Source organism: Molothrus aeneus, chromosome 5, assembly GCF_037042795.1.
Source record: "Molothrus aeneus isolate 106 chromosome 5, BPBGC_Maene_1.0, whole genome shotgun sequence".
In the NCBI taxonomy this organism is placed as follows: Eukaryota; Metazoa; Chordata; class Aves; order Passeriformes; family Icteridae; genus Molothrus; species Molothrus aeneus.
Window position 1 is genome coordinate 40,893,553 of NC_089650.1, and position 19,720 is coordinate 40,913,272.

A 19,720-nucleotide genomic window follows, 5' to 3' on the forward strand; every position below is an offset into this window, starting at 1 on the left:
ATTAAAACCAAAACAAGATAGACAGGTGAACAAAAGGGGCAACTGGCTTTTGTATGCCTCTCAATGGAAAGAAACATATTGCCACTAATAATGTTATTAGTTACATTTCTGTGCAGCCCTGGCAAGTGAGTTTAGGAACAGGTGACATCCATTTTGCTCCTTCCAGTTCATGTTTCATTGTCCAATTTCATTTCGGCTACTCGAGAACAGCAGAGTTGTTAGCCGTACGGCACTTCGGATGCTGCTGCAAATTCAATTACAGTTTTATTTTGTCATTTGATATGCCAGTGGAATAGAAACAATCAAGAAGATTGACACTGATCATAATCTAAATTGTCATGCCCAAACCTTGACAGAGGCATGAGTTAAAAAAGGTGCCAGTCATTCAAGACTCCTGACTCTTTAAATTGCCTTGTAATGTGCATCAAAATGGATTCTTCACTGCTTGCAAATAAACCTATGCACTATTTTTGCTAAACAGAATTTTCTGGATAGAATAATTACTTTTCAAGAATAATGTAAGTTTAAGAGTTCACATTTTTGGCTATTATTTTAGTCTAAAAGTTAAATACAAAATCCTGGAATCATTATTATTTTTAATGATGATGTTATGTTTTCCTTCAACATAGACTTTATACTGGTGTCCTTCCCTGTACTAAAGTAAACTTCATTTTTTAGTCACATTATTATTTTGTTTTCTCAATATTTTCACTGCAATAATTTAGTGTGTCTGCTATTTTCATCAATACAATAGTATTTCCAGTATCAATGTTGCTCACATTGAGTGAACATACTCTAGCAACATATATGCATTTTGAGATTAAATAAAATGAAGAGGTAAATTAATCTAGTTTCTTCAGAGTGGTAATGAACTCTTCATTACTCTAGGATGTTGACATAGATAGTTACATCTCAGCAAAAGAGGACAAGAATAATATTCTCTCTTAATGGACCCAAGAAAAGCACTTTGAAATCATTGAATAGCTTGCTATCCTACTCTACAAATAATGTTGTTTGTCATGATCACAGAGGCAACAGTCAAAAGCAAATACCTCCAAATACTTTTAAAACTCTTGCCAAGAGATTGCAAGCCATTAAAAATGTTTTAATGGCAATAAGTAACCATCTATTCTTATCACAAAAATTAGTAAAGAAGAAAATACACAAAGAGTATCCTACAGGTACCAGGTATCTACCAGACAATAACATCAAGTGATGGGTTTACTAACATGTAATGCATGTACTTCATTACTTCACTCTACACTGTACAGTGTATTAGATCATTATGCCTGTATTTTATAAAGAAACACAATAACATCATTTACAAAGTCAAAATGAAGTGCTAAGTGAGAATATATTTGGGACAGCTAGTACTTCCATCCTAAAATACAGCAATTAGATTGTGTCCACTGTCTATACAGCAGGGAATTAAGAAAAAGGCATTTCTCAGCAAGACTACCAAGAGGGGTTCAGATTCAAAAAATCACTTTAGCAGACACATGTCACTGTGCTCAAAATTATGATTCAACAATTCCATCCAATCATGAAACTATCAAAAACTTTTTAAGAGCCAAAGAAATACATAGACTACATAAGATTTCAGAAAAGAGAGGTTATGTATCTACGGTTGATGGTCTCTAAACATGGAATCCATGCCCATACTCAGAATATAGGTCTTACCACAAGCAGGGACATTTCTGTCTTCGACATAACAGCAACATCCATGTTCAGGCTCTGCTGAACATTCTTTTATATGCAAGAACATACAAAACAAAATACTCACAGCTTAATTTTTTTTTCACATGCAAAATAATGCCCAGGCCATAAGACAAAGAGGTGCTGAGGAAAAAGGACAGAGAAAAGTAATGATGAGGTAAGATGAACATGAGGAAATAAGCTCACTGTTTTTCACTGATAAGGCAGATGAAGATTGCTCCATACTCTTTCACACATTCACAGCTCCTGAGCTGTGACTTTGTCTTTCCTGCAAACAGCATTTTCAGGGCCAGCCAGCATTGCTAGAATACCTCTTTAATGGCAGAGGGAATATCTGAGGCTGCAGAAGGAGTGCTAAGTGGCTGGCTCTGTAAACAACGGGAATGGTGATATTTCAGAACAGCATAACTGAATGAGGTCAACAAAACTCATGGATAAAGGAGATGTGTTTGAAATAGGCAAAGCTGAATTTTCTAGTAGGCTTTTGAAAAATTCCTCGTCACAGGCTTCTATGGAAACTCAAAACTCAGAGCTTTAGGGAAGGCCTTTATGTTGATAAATAACTGATTAAAAGACAAGGAACAGAAGCTAAGTAGGTTAGCCAGACAGCTCTAGCAATGGAGGGAGGTCATTACCAGAGTTCCACAGGGATTTTTGCAGGGGATGCAGTTATTCGTCATATGCCTAAGCAAACTGGGAAAATGGATGAGCAGTGAGGTGAGAAAGCTTTATAATTATATTAAATTTTGCACAGTGAAAAGGATGATGGCTTGCTGGATGTGAAGAATTAGGAAAGGTGCTTATGGAAGAAAGTCCCTAGGCAATAAATTGGCACATGAAATTTTTGTAGTTGAATGCCAAGTGTTACAAAATGACCAAAACAATTCTAAGATCAAGAGTCATTATGTACACAAAATTGCACGCATTTCAGGAGAGCGTTAGAGGACCCTGCCACATACTTTTGGCTTATTTTTACTCTCCTGGTTGGCTTCTGCTTATAGTCACAGTTTAAGATACTAGTCTGGGTGGATTTTTGGTCTGACCAGGTGGAGGAACTGGGCTTTTTTACAGTTGTAGCCCAAGATTTAATATGGTGGATGTGACAGAAAAACATTCTGGTTTAGGACTCTACAGATTTACTGTGTCCTTGTATGGCAGTAACTATGAACTTAAACCTGTCAACAATTGATGTTCATAGCATTAAGAATCCCAAGGAAGGTTTCAGCCCTTTAGAGTATTCTTTACAAACCAGCAACAGGCCCCTCTGCTGGTTACACTGGGACTGCCCAGGTAAGACATGTTAATCACATAAAATGTAGAAATACAGAAAGTTTCTTCACCAGAGGATGAAGACAGAAATGTTTAACAGAGGAATGTGAATAAAAAAAAAATGGACAAAAATCTATTTTTTTCACAACTAGCAAAGCCAGAACACAAAATGGTGTGAGTTTTTCCCCTGGAATTATAAGGCTGAAAAACTGGAGCTTTTACAGCTAATGCTGAAAATCTCAGAAAAGAAAATCCTTCTTGCATAAAATCAGATAATCGTTATCAAGGGGAGGAGCAGCTCACCAAAAGTTATATTTCAGAATGTTGCCCAATGAAGTGACTCCTTCCCCTAAAAGACTTCACAGAAGCCCAGGCAACTTGTGTATATGGGAGTCATTATCCAGTTCCACTAATGAGGAAAGGGAGGTGTAGATTCACTACTCAGTACTAACCTTTTGAAATCCCAATACTGTGTCCTGACAAGAACAGTCTTAGGCAGAAGGTCTCTACCTCCATATCCATCCATCCATGTGGATACGGTGTGTCTTAGTCAGCACTGGATTAGCAGAACAATAGTGATCTCTCACTCTGCCATCTATGCTGGAAGTACTACTTCCTAACTTCCTTCTAATTCATCTGCTAAGATGATGAAAGAGAAACAGTCCCAGAATTCTTCATCATCCCACACAAGGGAGAAGTCAAACTGAAGTCAAGCAAAGGTGTCAAAAAGAACAGCCAGGAATTGCTACAATGATTCAGTTCACACTCATTGTGTCAAGTGCTCTGCTAAAGCACAGTGATGAGAAAATTCCTGGCTTCTCTTTTTAAAAAGAATATGCTGATACATCTGTGGTGAACACTAGTTTGATGAATAATATACTAAACCATCCCTAGAGTTTATCATTGTTTCTGATAACAGGAGCCCACAGTCTCTGCTGCTCAGTGATTTCTCAAATGTTCCCAGTTCTCCCTAGCAATTAACATGGGAAAAGAGAATCTCAACTAAATTGCCATTCAGAAAGAAGGTAAATAGGAATAGGATCCCTTGTCAGGAGGATCAGCCTGGTATATTCATAGAGTTCAGACATGGGCTGAAGACAACTGCTTCAGCTTCTGATAATCCTAGCAAGCAATGTCTAAGAAAGGTACAACAAACTTCTAAACTTCTGCTGTTTAACTTCTTTCACATGTATGTAGGGTTTGTAGGCAGCAATATGTCTTTAATGCAAAGCTTGCCATGTGTACGAGTATAGTTCACAGCTCAGGGTCAATCTTTGTGGAGGCCAAAAAGCCATCACCAAAAGGGAACAGTTTTGACAGTATGAAAGCCAACACTACTCTGCTCTCTATGTCACTTTTCAGCGCCACTCACTCACTCCTGCAGCTATCCTCTGAGTGTGCCTTACCCCACATGCTCAGGACTGTGTCCCTCACAAAAACACAGCTGCAGCAGGTTGCTCATCTTCACAGAGAGGCCATTCTAATCATCAGAGATTCTGCCCTCAAATCAGCTCCTTCCTCAGCCTGCTTGCACTCTCCCAGAAGGCAGCTGTAATTGCTAGTTTATAGGTTTGTTTATAGGGTGGAATCTAGCCTTTCTTCCAAGGTATCCTACTGTGCAAAAATCTGTAGTGTCTGCCTCAAAAGCAGTCTCCATGAGGACAACGAACTTTTTATGGGAGCAGGAGGGCATGGCAAAGCAGGTACAAGATTGCAAGATATACTTCCATGGCTTCAAAGAGGGAAAAGTGCAGAGAGACAGTCAGTGTACTGAACCCATTCCCTTCTTCACAGACTTCAGAATATCTAACACTTACTACAGATTTCAGCAAAGATGTTCATTAGTAGCAGATGCACCTGTCCAGAGGTACAAAGGAGAAGGTTCTGTGCACCCGTAGCACAGCCCCATTCTCATTACACACAACAGAAATAATATTGCTGATTTTATTACAAATTGTGTCAGATCCTGTCACAAAACTAGTCAGTCAGCTTGAAGCGTTGAGGAGAAAGTCTTACTTCTGCCTTTTCAATCCAAGACAAACAGTGATCCAAAACATATTTTCCCATTTCAATCACTTTGCTGATTTAATAAGCCACTCCTCACTGTCCTGGGGTAATAGTATTGTGTACTGATTACTCATATTTAAAATGGAACCCCATCTGTTTTATTTCTGCTTATTCCCAAAGTTTGCAATAAAATAGGGAATAAGATCCTAATTCCAGTATGGTTCAAACACAGTGAAGTGAAGGCTACATCTCTGTATTTATCTTCTGCTTTAGAGTCTACACATGGATGATTTTTTAAAAAATAGTTCTTATACATAAGAAAATATAAACAAGAAAATATAAACACTGCTGTGGATGGGAAGATGTGCAAAGGTTTCTTTACAGGTTTGTTTTTTTCTTTTCTGTTTTGAAACACGATGAGGAAACTTCATAAAATATAATATCACAGAAAGACTCATATTACTTTGACATCAATTCCACACTGAGCTTTATAAGCAGAAGGTCAAGTAAATTCAAATATAAATAACACAGCAATTTCTGTTGATATAGAATAAGATGGATTGCTTAAATTAGATGCCATGGGACATGATTTGTGCCAAGGTACATGTCCATGCACCAACATATGCATCCAATCTCATCTTTTACTAATTGAGGTAGAGACCCTGAAATTGTAGTATTTTGTTTGATGCTCCCAAGCCTAGCTGCCCTTGAACACTGACATTTCCATTGCCTGGTTGGTATACTTGGCCTAGAGATTTGTGTTGCAGAAGCAATATCACTATTCTCTTTTGCCCTGAAGACCTAAGCATGAATCACTACACCTCTTAATTCTCCTCATGCAATCAAAGCATGTCCTAAAACACATTGACCCTCCAATTCCATGTTCTCTACTCTTCCTGAAAGCTAATAGAACCAGACTAATTTAAACAGTCTCCTCTAATCAAACCACCTCTGTAGTTTCTCCTAGTCTCTCTCCCACTCTTCAGTGGTACCTCCATCTGCCACAGGAATCTGCTGTGGCACAATCCAGTTGGGACTCTGCTGGTGAAGAGACCTGAGAGGGCTTTGAGTACCCAGAAAATGATCAGGATCATGCCTTTTTAATCAACCCTTTCCATGATTTATACAGTGTTGCACAAAACAGGTGGTTTTTTAAATGGAAACAAGAAAAGAGAGACTGAAAAAAACCCACATTACCTAATGTAGAACAACTTGTCTTTAATCTATCACTGGAGCCCTAAGTCACATATGTAGGATGCACAGGATCTCTCTCAGTTCAGCTTAGTTTATGCATCATCTCTTCTTTGATAGTGGAATAAAGGTGTGGAAGCCCATGAGAAAAAAGCAAGCTAAAGGTATTCAGAAGTACCCACTAATTTTATTACCAATTCAGAAGATGTCCAACATTAATTGTCAACATTAGTCAAGGCACCAATTCTGTGATGTCCTTACTGTAAAGCACATACAAATTATTTTCTCTGCACTTGCTTTTCATGGCCACCATTTCACACAGTACAGTTTGTCTTGGACAAACCACAGACACATACTGAACAACATCCTGAAAAAATCCTTGATGCTTTTTTTTCCCTTCAGTCTGTTGTACACTATGTTCCAAATATGAAGGGTAGAAGACATTGTTAAAATCCAATTGCTAAAAATCTTACCTCTGCAAATCTTAAAAACCTAATCTTAAAAAACAAATTCACTTTTTATCACTTTGTCTTTACAAAATGCTTTTTTCTGAACAATTAAAATGTGCAGATACTTTATTCTGTTCCCAAAAATTAGCTGTTGTTTTCTGGTTCTCTTTCACTAAGCTGATCTTTGGCTTGCACATAGAAGATGCCTTTGTAAGAAGTATAATCCAAGTGAAAACTTTATTTTTCCAAGTCCTAAATTAGATCAAAATGAATCCGTCAGATCAGACTACTTTCAAATCATGGCATGTAACTGGCTTGCTTTCCTCCTCTCATTCCATTTTTCTCTATCACGTCTTTCAGTTTAATTTTACTTCTAATTCTTTTCATTAAAATTATTTATCTTTAGCTGTTACTCACTGTTTCATGGGATAGCAAGTTGTGATGCTACTTCATAGCAAAGGACAGCCACCATGCAGAAGCCAATGGCAAAACTCCCACTCACAGAAGAAAAAAAAAAATCTCCCTGATACATTTTAACTGAAACTCCTCTGGACTGTCAATTGAATACCTGCCATTATGCATTTGTTAACTTTTTACTTTTCTGGGTTGAAACACTTGAGTTAGAGAAATTGAGTTTTCTCTCCTCTCCTCTTTCTCTTGAAAGCAACAAACATATTTCTTTCCTTTTAAAATGTAATTATGGTTCTTACCATCCATGCTGTGACAAAATCTCCCATCCAAGTCCCAACTGCAGCTACCTTCATAAAATTTTCATTCCTGATGCCCATGAAGTCTGTTATAATGTATGCACTGTGAAAACAAGAACACAAACATAAGACATACATATTTGCTCAACGTGGTTACAAAGAACTTGGATTAATGACAAAATTTAGGATTATCTGTGAAAGATTTCCCATTGCTTCCATAATAACTTTTCTACTAGAATCCGAGCCTTGACATAGAACTGAACCCATACGGGTCGATTTCAATTAGAAATGCAATGTGAATCTGATTTTGAAGTCCATGTCTCTTTTGAAGGTGCTAAAATAACAGTTGGCAAAGACTTTAGGATTATATAAAGCTTCTGGAAGCAGAAAATGATTTATGCTTTTTTATCTTTTTCCTTTATACAAATAGAATTACAATTTTTCAAATCCATGACTTTGCGAAACCTTCATGGAGAAAAATAAGAATCTTTAAGATATCCTTAAAAAGATAATTGAGCTGCTTGACTTTTCACTGTATCAGTGATGCAACCACGTTTTTAACACATCAATGTAAGCAAGTTTTGCAAAATTTCAGTGAGATGTCACTGTTTCTAGATTTATACAATTTATTTTCACAGATATATTTTACTTAAATCCAAAAGAAGTATTTCCATTCTGCTTAAATAATGCAACAGATAGGACTTAGAACCTCACTTGGTAATCGACTTCAAGTTCACCAAGATGCTATAAGGACAATTAAGAAGGTAAAGCTACTTGTTCCAGATTAAAACCTTTCTGAAAAAACATACATTTTAACATACTGATATCCTTTTCTAAAAGACTTTTGTAGTGGTCAAGAAGAGGCAACTCTCCTCAAGAGCTAATATGATGATAATGAATATGAATGGCAATTGTATTTGAACTTTACAAGTGATGCCTTTGCTTTCAAGACACTTGTAAACATTTTTATGTATTGTTATGCCTATTTAGGAGTGTGCATAAGGGACACAGTTACATGTAAAAGTGTCCTTGAACACTGTGCTATCCATTATTCAAATCTTACCATTGTTACATGCCAAATATTGCAAGGTCTAGGAGCTATACAGATCCTACCTCTGCATTTGGATCAGTGCAAATTGATTCCACTCTCTGGGCCAGTTCTGTTAAAATCTAAATATCTGATCAAGATAGAAGGTCTTGCTAGCACTAATCCATGCATAACATAGTATAATTTCTTAGAATTTAATATGCTGTAGAGCAGAAATATTATTGTCAGCGAATAGTTTTATGACACATGAAAAATGTCCTAGTCTAACAGTCCTTTTCATTATACATATTATGACCTTTCAGCTGGTATGTCACTAAAAAAATGCCATCTGTTTATTTTTTCTGTTGAACAGCATATAAATGCTGGCTCTAATTTTCTGTTGGAAAAAAAAATCTAATCTATTTTAACAGCATTCCATGTAGTTCAAAGATCATCAGTATCCTAAATTCACCATGTTATAAATAAGGATGTAAGAACAGGAACATTGGGTCAGCCTAGTCTCCCTGCTTCAATGTTCTGTCTCCAAGAGAGGGCAACAGCAGAAACGAAGGAAGACTGAAAACAGGCAAGCACAATCCTCCCAGATATATTCTTCTAGAATTTTTATAATTGGAAAATATTTGGAATTCCTTTTTTCCTGTAGCTTGGACATGCCCTTCTTGTAGCATCTGTGGAGGCAGAAAACTATCAAGTCTGCATTCCTTAAAAAGATATCTTATTCACAAAGAAGGCACAGCAGTAAGTGTCACTTGTAAGGAATGGCCCTCAAATGCAAAGCACATCTTAGTCTTCTCCATTAGTGGGAGACACATACAAAACCCCAGGGTTCCCACCTTTTCTTATGTGCACTGCACATTCTCATTTGCATTACACAGGTGTACAATAAGCAAACACTTGCTCAACATCCCCAGAAAATGGGCCACTTGGGCCATTCCTATAGCCCTGGCACATGGAGCAGGCCTGCCACAGCCACCCTATCCAGCACCCTGCTGGGCACAAGGAGGGTTAACCAAACAGGCTGAGAGGTCACTGATCCCTGAATGCAGGTATTACCTAGCAGAAGAGAAATCAACCCAGACATAAGAGATTCTTTTTAATGGAAACTGAAATTCTCAGTGTAATCACTTGTTTTTATGAATGTTAGAAGTACCAGAGAGGTATTATAAGAAGGCTTATAATAAGGTTGAATGAACCGGATACAATACTTAAATACACAGAAAGGCTTTGAAACCATCACGTCCTCCCAACAGCTCTTACTGTCATTTAGAACATGAAAACACCAAAGAAGCCTAGTACAAATTGTGCATTTCAGTCTACAAGTAATTAATGCCTGAATTAAAGATGCAAATTGACAAACCTTCAGTTAGTGTCAAAATAGCATATTATTATAAAGAAATTGTTACAAATATAAACTGTGCATGGTTTAAGTGCATTTACTGATTAAAATACAGCTACAACTTTTTATGAACAGGAAGAATATTTTTAGCATTTTCATCTTATTAGAAATAGTAATGAAATACATCACTATTTCATTAACTGTTAGCATTGCACCCTCTGTCTTTAATGCTCTCTGCAGTATTATTTTTCTTTCAAAACACAAAGAGAAATTGACTATTTTAAAATAGGGATCTGGGACTGCTTAAAATGAATTAAAAAAAAAAAAAAGAAACCTAACCCTCTGGTTTTCATTTTCAGGTTTTAGTTTAAATAGGAATAAGAGCACTTGACATTTTCAAAAAAGACATGCTTTCCTGATGATACTAGCAGGGTACATATCATAACAGTACCAAAAGTAAAATTAATTCTGTTATGGAAAATTCTCACACTCTTCTAGCTTTAGCTAGTGATTAGAGTAGTTTTCTTTAATTATTTAGTCTTATTCCTGGCTAGGACCCATGTCTGCACCTTGCAGGAGGACTAAGGTCTGCTGGGTTCCAGTTAACTGTCATGGCCAGCCCAGATTTTCTATAGCTTGTCAAAAGGCTTCTGTTTGCTTCCCCATATGTGTACTGAAGCAAGGCACCAGCAGATTGCATGAGCAGCACAACCCAAGGAAACACCGAGGGAAAAAACACCACGGTTAAAGCCCAGAGTAAAAAAAGCTCTTCCGAGACAGACAGGATAAGTGAAAATAATTACAGTCTGAGGAGCCAATACTTGTGAATATTATAGATAAAGGACAATTTTTTGACTGGGATTTGGGAGCCTTTTGCAGTAACACTGGAAGCTGCAGCTCCAGGGAAACTGCTCTTGGCAGGCCAAAGTCTAAAGAAGGTAGAGCAACATTTTAACAGAATAGAGCAAAAGAGAGGGATCAAAAGACAAAGGAGACTGATAAGACAACTCTAAAGAGATTAAAAAAAATCATAAGTAACTGTCTACGTCCATGTCAATGCAAAAGGTATGTTAATGAGTCAGTAAAAAGACATATAGCCCAGCGTACTTGAACAGTTTCTGGAGTTAGCAGCAGTGTGCACAGAATGGATAAAGGGGAAGACAACCACACTAGCCTGGAGATTTTATTCAAAGGAAGATCTCAGAGCATTTTCTCAAAGAAGGATGACACTGCTAAAATGACAAAGTGTGAAAGCAAATGGAAGGTTTTAAATTTTACATTGGATAAAGATGCTCAAGTCACTGTGGTGCTAACACTGTTCCTAGTGTTAAAATGTCTGAAAAAATGTCATGACTGAGAGTCAGTGCTGAGAAGGTGTTTTCATGACCACCATAGGATCTAAGAAAGGGTTTTAGCTTGAATAGAGACACTTAAATGTAAGGGTAAACCAGGAAGTCAAACTCTCTATGGAGCTTGGTCAGACTAGGTCAAGGATTTAGTTGCTTTACATTACTTCTTGACAGCTAGCATGTCAAAAAAAACAATGTTCACATATTAAAAGGCATTGTTAAACCTATGTGACTAAGTGATTCCCAGTGAAGTGACATAACTTGATCTCCAGATGATAATCCAAAGAGTTCTGCATCCCTCGTGAGGTCTGTGACATAGCTGACAACCCAGACACATCTGAACTGAACCCTGGGTGTCCAGGGACAGCAGTGAGAGCATAGACACTTTGGGGAGGTCTTAGCTGCCTTTTAAAGCAATTTTAGGAAGCTTGATACATCTTAACTAAGCTTCAGCTGGTTCTTTACTAGAGAACTGAAGGCACTGGGCCTGCACACAGAACACAGTGCATGCTCTGTACAGAGCCAACAAGAACTGCATCCACAGAGAGTGATAACTTAATGCTCTTTGAAAAGGAGGGGAGGCCTAGATATCTTTTATGTTGAGTAAGAAAAAGTCTATACATGTTTTGCAGTCTGATATGCACTTTTCTGGGGTGGTTTTATTATCTGGCCTTCCCCTTAAACGGTTGATTATATCTATATGGAACTCATCTTCCTCGGTGCATCTGACAAAGTGAAATGCTTTGACATTGGCAAACAAGTGAAAGTACAGGAGTTTACACAGGCTGCAAAGAGGGATGTGTTTAGATGTGGCACCACAAGCTTCCATTACTGTCAATTTAGAAGAGGCAGAGAGCGTCAGAATAACTGAAAACACACATAAAAGACTGCAGATACAGTTCCTGATCAGTATTTGTCACTCTAAAATGACAGAATGGCAAATGAGACACTTGGTAGCAATTCACTCAGTTGAAAAGCTATTCTTCTAATGTTAGGAATTGAAGTCAGAGCCACAGGGAACTGGAAGGTGCCCAGAGACAGCAAGACCTGCTATCTTATAAACTGGCACATGATAACGAGGATGGCATAATGCACAGCTACCAGCAAACAGCACAGAGAGCACAACAGCAATTCATCCAGTCCCTGACCATCCCCAGTGCATGCTTTAGACATACAGACAAAACTCCTATGACACCAGAACAGAGAGAATTAAGAGGCACTGAACCAGGGATTTTGCTTGACAAGACATCAAAGAGGTAACAGCCACAAGAGGATCAGCAGGCTAATCTCCAAGACACAAAAATCTGAGAAGCAAAACCAGCTTGGCTATAGTGCAGCGGATCATGGCACAGTGCAGAACACCTGAGACTGACAGGCCAATTCTGTAACTGAGCATCACTGCCTAGTAACTTATTTATACATGCTTTTTTTGAACCAGGCAGCAGAACTCTAATTCTGCAAACCTCTCCTCATCATTCTACAGGCTTGAGGGCTGTGTGAGTTACTCTGGGGACTTTGCTTGTAAAGCTCCCAAGCCATGAGAAGTTCTGCTGCTAGGATACACAGGAGCTCCTCACTGTCCACAGGGACAGACCATTTAGCTTCTGGCTTTGCAAGCCTGCCTTTGAGACAGGGCCCATTGAAAAATGCAGCAATTTCAATTCTGTCTGTTAATGTAGAAGAGGTGTGCAACTTAAATGGTAGTGTACACATGAGATCCAGTCCCTATTCCAAGGGACACTGGTTTAATGCCCTTCAGAGTTAGAGAATTGAACCTCACTGTCATTCTCAATCTGAAAAGATGATGACACAAGAGGATAAGAAATATGTGTTTCAGGAGACTGTTAGGTGAGGTGAAACTGAAGCTGGATATTCCATATTTTGTATAAATATCATCTTGCACATATAAGAAAAATATTCCCTTTTCTTCACTTTTAGAATGGATGCCACTGGTCAGTACAGGTGTTTGGCTTAGATCACAACTACAGACCAAATTAAGGTGCCTAAGCAAATTGGGACAGGATTTTTAACATATTTTTGTTCTTAATGTAGCTTTTTATACTGCTAGTTGTAGGAGTTTCCTGTGTGGTTTTTGTGGATTTATTCCAGCAAACCAAGCATAAAGCACTTGATGTCCAACAGAGTCTGGACTTCTCTTTAGAGATCAGGTGGTATTCATACAGATTAACTTTTGCCTAATGACACTAGTCTTCCTAGGCTGTCTTCACAATCAAAGGATCTGATAGCAATTCAAACCAGCATGGTAATTTAGATTATTTTCTTCTATGGCATGGTGATGTCATATATGAAAATGGCCAACAGCTTATGTCTAAAGGAGTTGCAAAATGGAAATCATAGTGACAGGCCTACTGCCAGAGGCTGTAAGAGTCTGCATCTCTACTGGGAAAATCTTAGGGATCTGCAAATTCAAAAGCATTAAGGACATCCACTATGGGAGGAATGCAGCCTCTTGGGTACAGGTAAACTATGGTGAGTGTTGGCACATACTTCCAGCAAGCCAAAATGACAGGATTTGCTACAAAACCTACATTTTTGTGTGCCTGTCAAACCCTAAATGACAAATAAAATTGGAGACAATGAATAGACAAGTTGAGAATTCAATCCAGATTTCTTCCCTCAGATGAGCACCTTCCTCCATTATTACACAAGTGTTTTGATGAAAATTATAAACTAAACCTACAAATTGTACTACAAGGAACTTATGATGGACAGGATAGTGTGGGGGAAAGCACAAAAGGTGCCTGAAAAAAGAATTAAGCAAACTGACTTTTCAAATTCATTATGTCCATGAGAAATCTTTTATAAACTTTCCAGGAATTTTGCTATTCATGTGCAATGTGTACCATAAAAAAACATATATTCTGTTTAGTCAGAAAGAAGAAAAACAAAGGCTGCAGAGTGCATTTAGCATTTTTCTGCTGCAAATACATGCTCCAATACTCAGCCAAGGATAGGTTGCAGAAACGTTTCTAATTATACTGTGAACAGGTGAATGCTCAGCCATTCACACATAACACAGCCTTACCTGTCCCACCACACACTAACACCAGCACTGCAGCTTAGTTGTAGCTGCTTATGCTTCCATTTCAACTCTATGACTGCTGCATAAGTTGTTTTTACTGAAGCAATGACACACAGGGTTGCCTCTTACATGCCAGTTTGATACTGCAGGAGAGGATTAAGACATTTTCTCACTGCTAAGTGAATTGCCTGTTGAAAATTATTTTAGTGGATAATTATTTTAGTGGATGAGTTAGGAGAACTGTGACAAGTTAAGAGAATCATGCCACTTTCTAGAATTCGTTTTAACAGGCTAGTAAAATTCTGCAACTAATCTGCAACAGCGTACTGTGTGCTGGTATATTAAATGACCTATTCAATTCACTCCATGTGCCTATATAGTAGGATATCAGAATAGTTTTACAGTAAAAAGTGCCAAAATGCAAGATAAAACAGGTGCCCAGGGACACAAATAAGACAGGTGGCCTTGGGCACTTGTTAAATGTTTTAGATATGCTTATCTTAAAATACAGATAATTTCTTTGGTGTATGGTATTTCAGAATATTTCATATATTTCAGCTACTAAAATTAATAAATAACAGATTTGGAAATAGTATTAATGTATTTGAAAAAAGCAACAGAAACTAAAGAATATATCAGGCAATGCATTTATAAAGATGAAGCTAGATTAGTAATTTAGAAAAAGAGATGCGGTGAAGCTTTTTATAAGAAACAAATAAATAATTCTTTGTTTTTAAACTTGGTGAGATACTGGTAAGAATGGATTTGAGTAATGCTGCACTGGCTGTACTCTTCAGAAAGGGCCATGGCTTGCACATGTCCATGCCTGTTTTTGACATTTCAATATGGCTAAGAAGGGAAATAGGCAGATGTGCAGCAATATTCTCAGAAATTGAAGGTCAAAGACAAAAAATATTAGTTAATTTAAAAAAGAAAAAGAGAACTGTTCATACCATCAACAGAATATGAACAAAATTAAATATTATAGCTGTAACTCTATCATTTTAACCAAGTGTTTTGATAACTTTAAAACTTCAGTGAATTTCAGCAAAAGTTCATACTTTCTATCTGTTTCAGCTGTAGGGATAACAGAGAAGTTTAAATGCATTATTGCAATGAATAAACAAGTAACTGCAGTGTTATTGCTATTCAGAAAGGGGAAAGTAGGACAATTTTCAGTTGTTACAAAACACCGGATCGACTCTGCTTGTAAACAGCAGTACAATTGGGAAAGCAGAAGCAGAAAAACATTTAACTACATTTTAATAAAAACTTGTAAGTATTAGCAGATGATGCAACTCTGGATATTAATCATTCTTTAACTTACTAAACTTCCCTGAAAATTTGATTTAGAAAAACTGGGTGTTTTTATTTTAAAATAATGAAATGCCAGAAAACTACAAAAAATGTGCCATGAGTTAATGAGTTGGAACAGAGGGAACAAAGAAATGTTGACACAGAATCTCTGCTGACAGATACTCAGTGATCATGATTGAAGAGAATTTGAGCTGGATCTGAAAAGAATGGTAAGCCACAGCTTTAAAAGGGACACTACAATCTGATATAGCTACAAATGAGCCCGAAATAAGAATCTTCTGAAGCACTTTCTCTGCAAATGGTTGTTCTAAAACATTATCCAAGTTCTACAGCCTGCAGACACATAGCCACTATTCTGTGGATAAAGCAAAACTAATTGGGAAACTGTCATAGAAGTAAAAGTTATTATTTAAAACTACTTAGAGGTGCAAACAGAAAATATCTTTCAGGTTGGGTGGGGCTTTGAGTAAGCTGGTCTAGTGGGCAGCATCTCTGCCCATGACAGAGGGGCTGGAACTGGATGATCTGTAAGGTTACTTCCAACACAAATCTTTATGATCTCATGATTCAGTTATGTATATTTGGCTTTGAAGTTTAAGATGACTGGTTTATATCAGTCTTGCTTCAGTCTATAAAATCAGACAGAGATATAGAAACTAGAGTTGTTAAACAAAAATTCTTTATCATGCTCACAGGTACCTTTGAGAAGAAATGGAAGGAAAACGAGGCTTGACAACTCAGGGGCTGGTCTGAGGATTTGGTTGGCTTCCCTCATGATGTACTATCAGCAGCAGATTGCAGAGCAGATGGAAAAGAACTAGACTTCAAGCAATGTACAAATTATGAAATTGAGATTGTTTCTTTACTGTATTACTTGAAAACTGTATATAAAGAACAACTGTGTCTAGGGCCAGTCACTTGACAGGAGCTGGCAGGTATTTACACAGAGTTTTACATGGAAAACACAGCAAAGAACACAGCCTGTTCTTCCACTCCTTGGCTGCCAAAGCAAACACCTTTGCTGTGACTTCTTAACCATCCAATGGTTGATACCAGTCCAACGCTTGATATAACTTTGCCCTATATTGTACTGACTGTTTTATTTTCTGGTCCCTACAATACTCAGCATTTTAAATAAAATTATCATTGAAATATAGAGGGAAAAGTGACAGAAGTTTTTTACTGATTTTACCCTCAAACCAACAGCTGTCTATTGCAGACTGTCCATTTTACAATACAGTCTTCTTTTAATGTCTTGCACATGAGTTACCAGAAGAAAACACATCAGAACCACACAGTGGTCAGGTTTTTGCTCCACCACTGTCACTTGTAATACAACTATAAGACACCCAAATGAAGAAAATACAAAATTTGTGGTCTGAACTGCATTGAAAAGAATATTCTCCTAACTTTCCCTAAGGAGAAGCACATCTTCAAACAATGGAAAGAGATAGAAAGAGATAGAGATGTGTGCACATGCCTTTTTGACATCCAGAAACTAAGCTTTGATGCTTTTGGCTACATTTTTAAGGTCAGTTAGTTACAAATACTACTGAGTTTCATCTCAGCTACAGACTTAATAAAAGTCTCAATTTCAGCTGGGAATTCTAGGATTCTCTGGAAGAATCCACTTCTCTCCAGAGTCGATGGAGAAGAACAAGCACTTTAGACATAACTCATTTGATTTATCTTAAACATCTGCACTGGGTTTGGCTGAGATTGAGTTAATTTTCTTTAGAGCATCTCATATGGTGCTGTCATTTAGATTTGTGACCTAAAGAGTGCTGATGACACACTGATGCTGTTAGCTTACCTTGTTAACATGCAAGAACACCTCTGAATCAGATGAATCATCTTCTGAGGATTACAGTTCCATTAAATGCAAAAGTAGCTAGTTAAGTGCAAACTCATCTTTATTGGATTCTTAAACTATGAAATATGACCAAATATGGATTTTTATGTTTTGAGACTAGCACAGTTCAGATTTCTAGAGTGAAGGTCTAACATTCATTATAGGCCTACACATTTACCAAACTGCAATTAAAGCTAGTGACTTCAGTTAAAATATGTAGTTTGGAAAATACCATTCTAACTGAAAAAAATTACCTTTAAACTTATACATAGATTGAAAAATACATTTCCAAATAATGCAAAAGATTACATGACAAAACATTGTCAATATGAAACCTTTAAAAGAATGAACAAACTTCAGCTAAGATTTCATAAAACATTATGTTAAATCTAAAGTTGAAAAGAAGACAGATGTGATTAAATAAACTGTGAGATAAATATCTTTGTCTGATGCTCAGTGTGGAAAAACATTTCACAATACTACTTTTCAATGATAATTTGTTCCAGAAATAGTTTTATACTGACTGAATGTTATCACCCACATTACTTTTTACTATTAGCTAAATCAAATGGGGGCATAAGGATAACTTGAGATCTTTATCTTGGATGCTCCCAAGCTTCAGGAACACCACCACTGTATTTTACAGTATTTCCTGAGTTTACAAATTGATTAGGTGGGAGATTTTCTAACTAAACTGGTATTCTACACTGATGAGTGAAAGAAGTAGAAGGTTCTTAGCAGAGCAATTCTAAACCCTCCCCTCTGCCCAGGAACAGCAGTGCAAAAATTCTCCCTGTCAGTTGAAGCCATGAGAATGCTTAGAAGCAGATAAGATCAAATATAACTCTTCAAATAAAACCAAGTATTTTAAGCCTCATACAATAATATTTGGTCTTTTAAAGGAGAAGATAGAAATAGTAAACAGCTCACTTTCAAGCAGCAATGCTCACACCACTAAGAAGGTACACGGCAATAAAGTAATTTGAGACCTAATCAATAGAAACCAGTCACTACAAGGAGACAATGATTAAATGATCATATTTCAGGACTTTTAAATCTTATTTACAAATGACATTTAAAGACACTTTACAGTAAACTTTTTTTTTCCAAAATAAATATTTTTCTAGGTATATGTCAGATATATTGCTCGCTTTTATCCTTTTTTTTTAAAACGTCTTTTTCACACACTCTTGTGAACAAAAAAGTATATGCATTCTAAATACAGCTTTATATCAGACATAATACTGCACACCTTCATTGCTACACACATTGGGTCTGGTTGAGATAGACTTTTCTTTCATTTTCCAGCCCATGCAGTGCTGTGCTTTGCATTTCTAGCTCCAGGGGTGCTGGTAACACAGTGATGTTTTGGCTATTGCTGAGCAGCACTCGCACAGCATCAGGGCTGTCTCTCCAACCCACCACTCAGAAGGCCAACAGGCTGCACACAGGCAAGAGGTTTGGAGGGAGACAGCTGGGGCACCTGATCTGAACTGACTCAAAATGCATCACACTCAGTCATAAAAGGGAGGGTGGGAAGGAGAAGGGAGGGATATTTTGGGTTATGGTGTTTGCTTTCTGAAGGAATTGCCATGTGTACCAATTCCCCACTTCCCAGAAATTCACTGCACATCTGTCTGTTGGCATGAAATGGTGAATAAATTTCTTCTTTTTTTTCCTTCCCTTCCACATGTGACTTTTGCTTTTTTTTTTATTAAACTGTCATTACCTCAACCCATGATCTTGCCCATTTTATTTTCTTTCTGTGCTGGCAGTTAGCCAAAATCAACCCTCCACAATATATTCTGTTCATACTGACTTTCTACTAACGAAAGGAGTCCACAACTAATAAAGTAGTAAGTACTCTGGTTTAGCATTAATTTAAATATTCCTAAGAAATATTTCAAATACAATCATAATGCCAAATTTCTGGTAGGACTTTCAGAGATCCCCAGTATCTACATTAATCATATTTATCTCTCAAATACATACTGTTAAATAAGATTAGAGATTTTTTTAAATTAATTATCTTCATTTGCTAATATCAATTATTTACCAAACCAAACTGCTCCATAAAATTAAATTTTTATATCTTTTCCAATTTCTTTTAATCTAGATAGAAGTACTAAATTCTTACATAAGGATTGTATCATCCCCTTCTGGCCACTGTCTGGCACATTTATACCATTTACATCCTCAGTTCAAAATTTATGAACCAGAAAACTTCACAAGTATATTTATGATAAATGTGTTGACCTAGTGAGAAGTTTCAACATTACATGACAATGCAGACAATCTACAAAATCTTTAAAAATAAGTATCACCATGTCTGTGAGTTACCTCCTGCAATGTTTAAAGAACATTTTCTTGGATTTGTTTGAAGCCTGTTCAGTCAGTAGTCTGTCACATTTGTGAATTAAATCCCATTTCTTGTTC

At 37.0% G+C, this 19,720-nt stretch overlaps 1 protein-coding gene across 3 annotated transcripts in view; it reads right to left on the reverse strand.

The window, feature by feature from the left end:
- Positions 1-19,720, reverse strand: part of TMEM117 (transmembrane protein 117) — a 180,624-nt gene that overhangs the window by 97,802 nt on the left and 63,102 nt on the right. For all 3 annotated transcript variants that reach the window (XM_066549909.1, XM_066549908.1, XM_066549906.1), the window contains exon 4: positions 7,343-7,442. In XM_066549909.1, the coding sequence (XP_066406006.1) occupies positions 7,343-7,442 (100 nt within the window). The remainder of the gene's footprint in view (positions 1-7,342; positions 7,443-19,720) is intronic.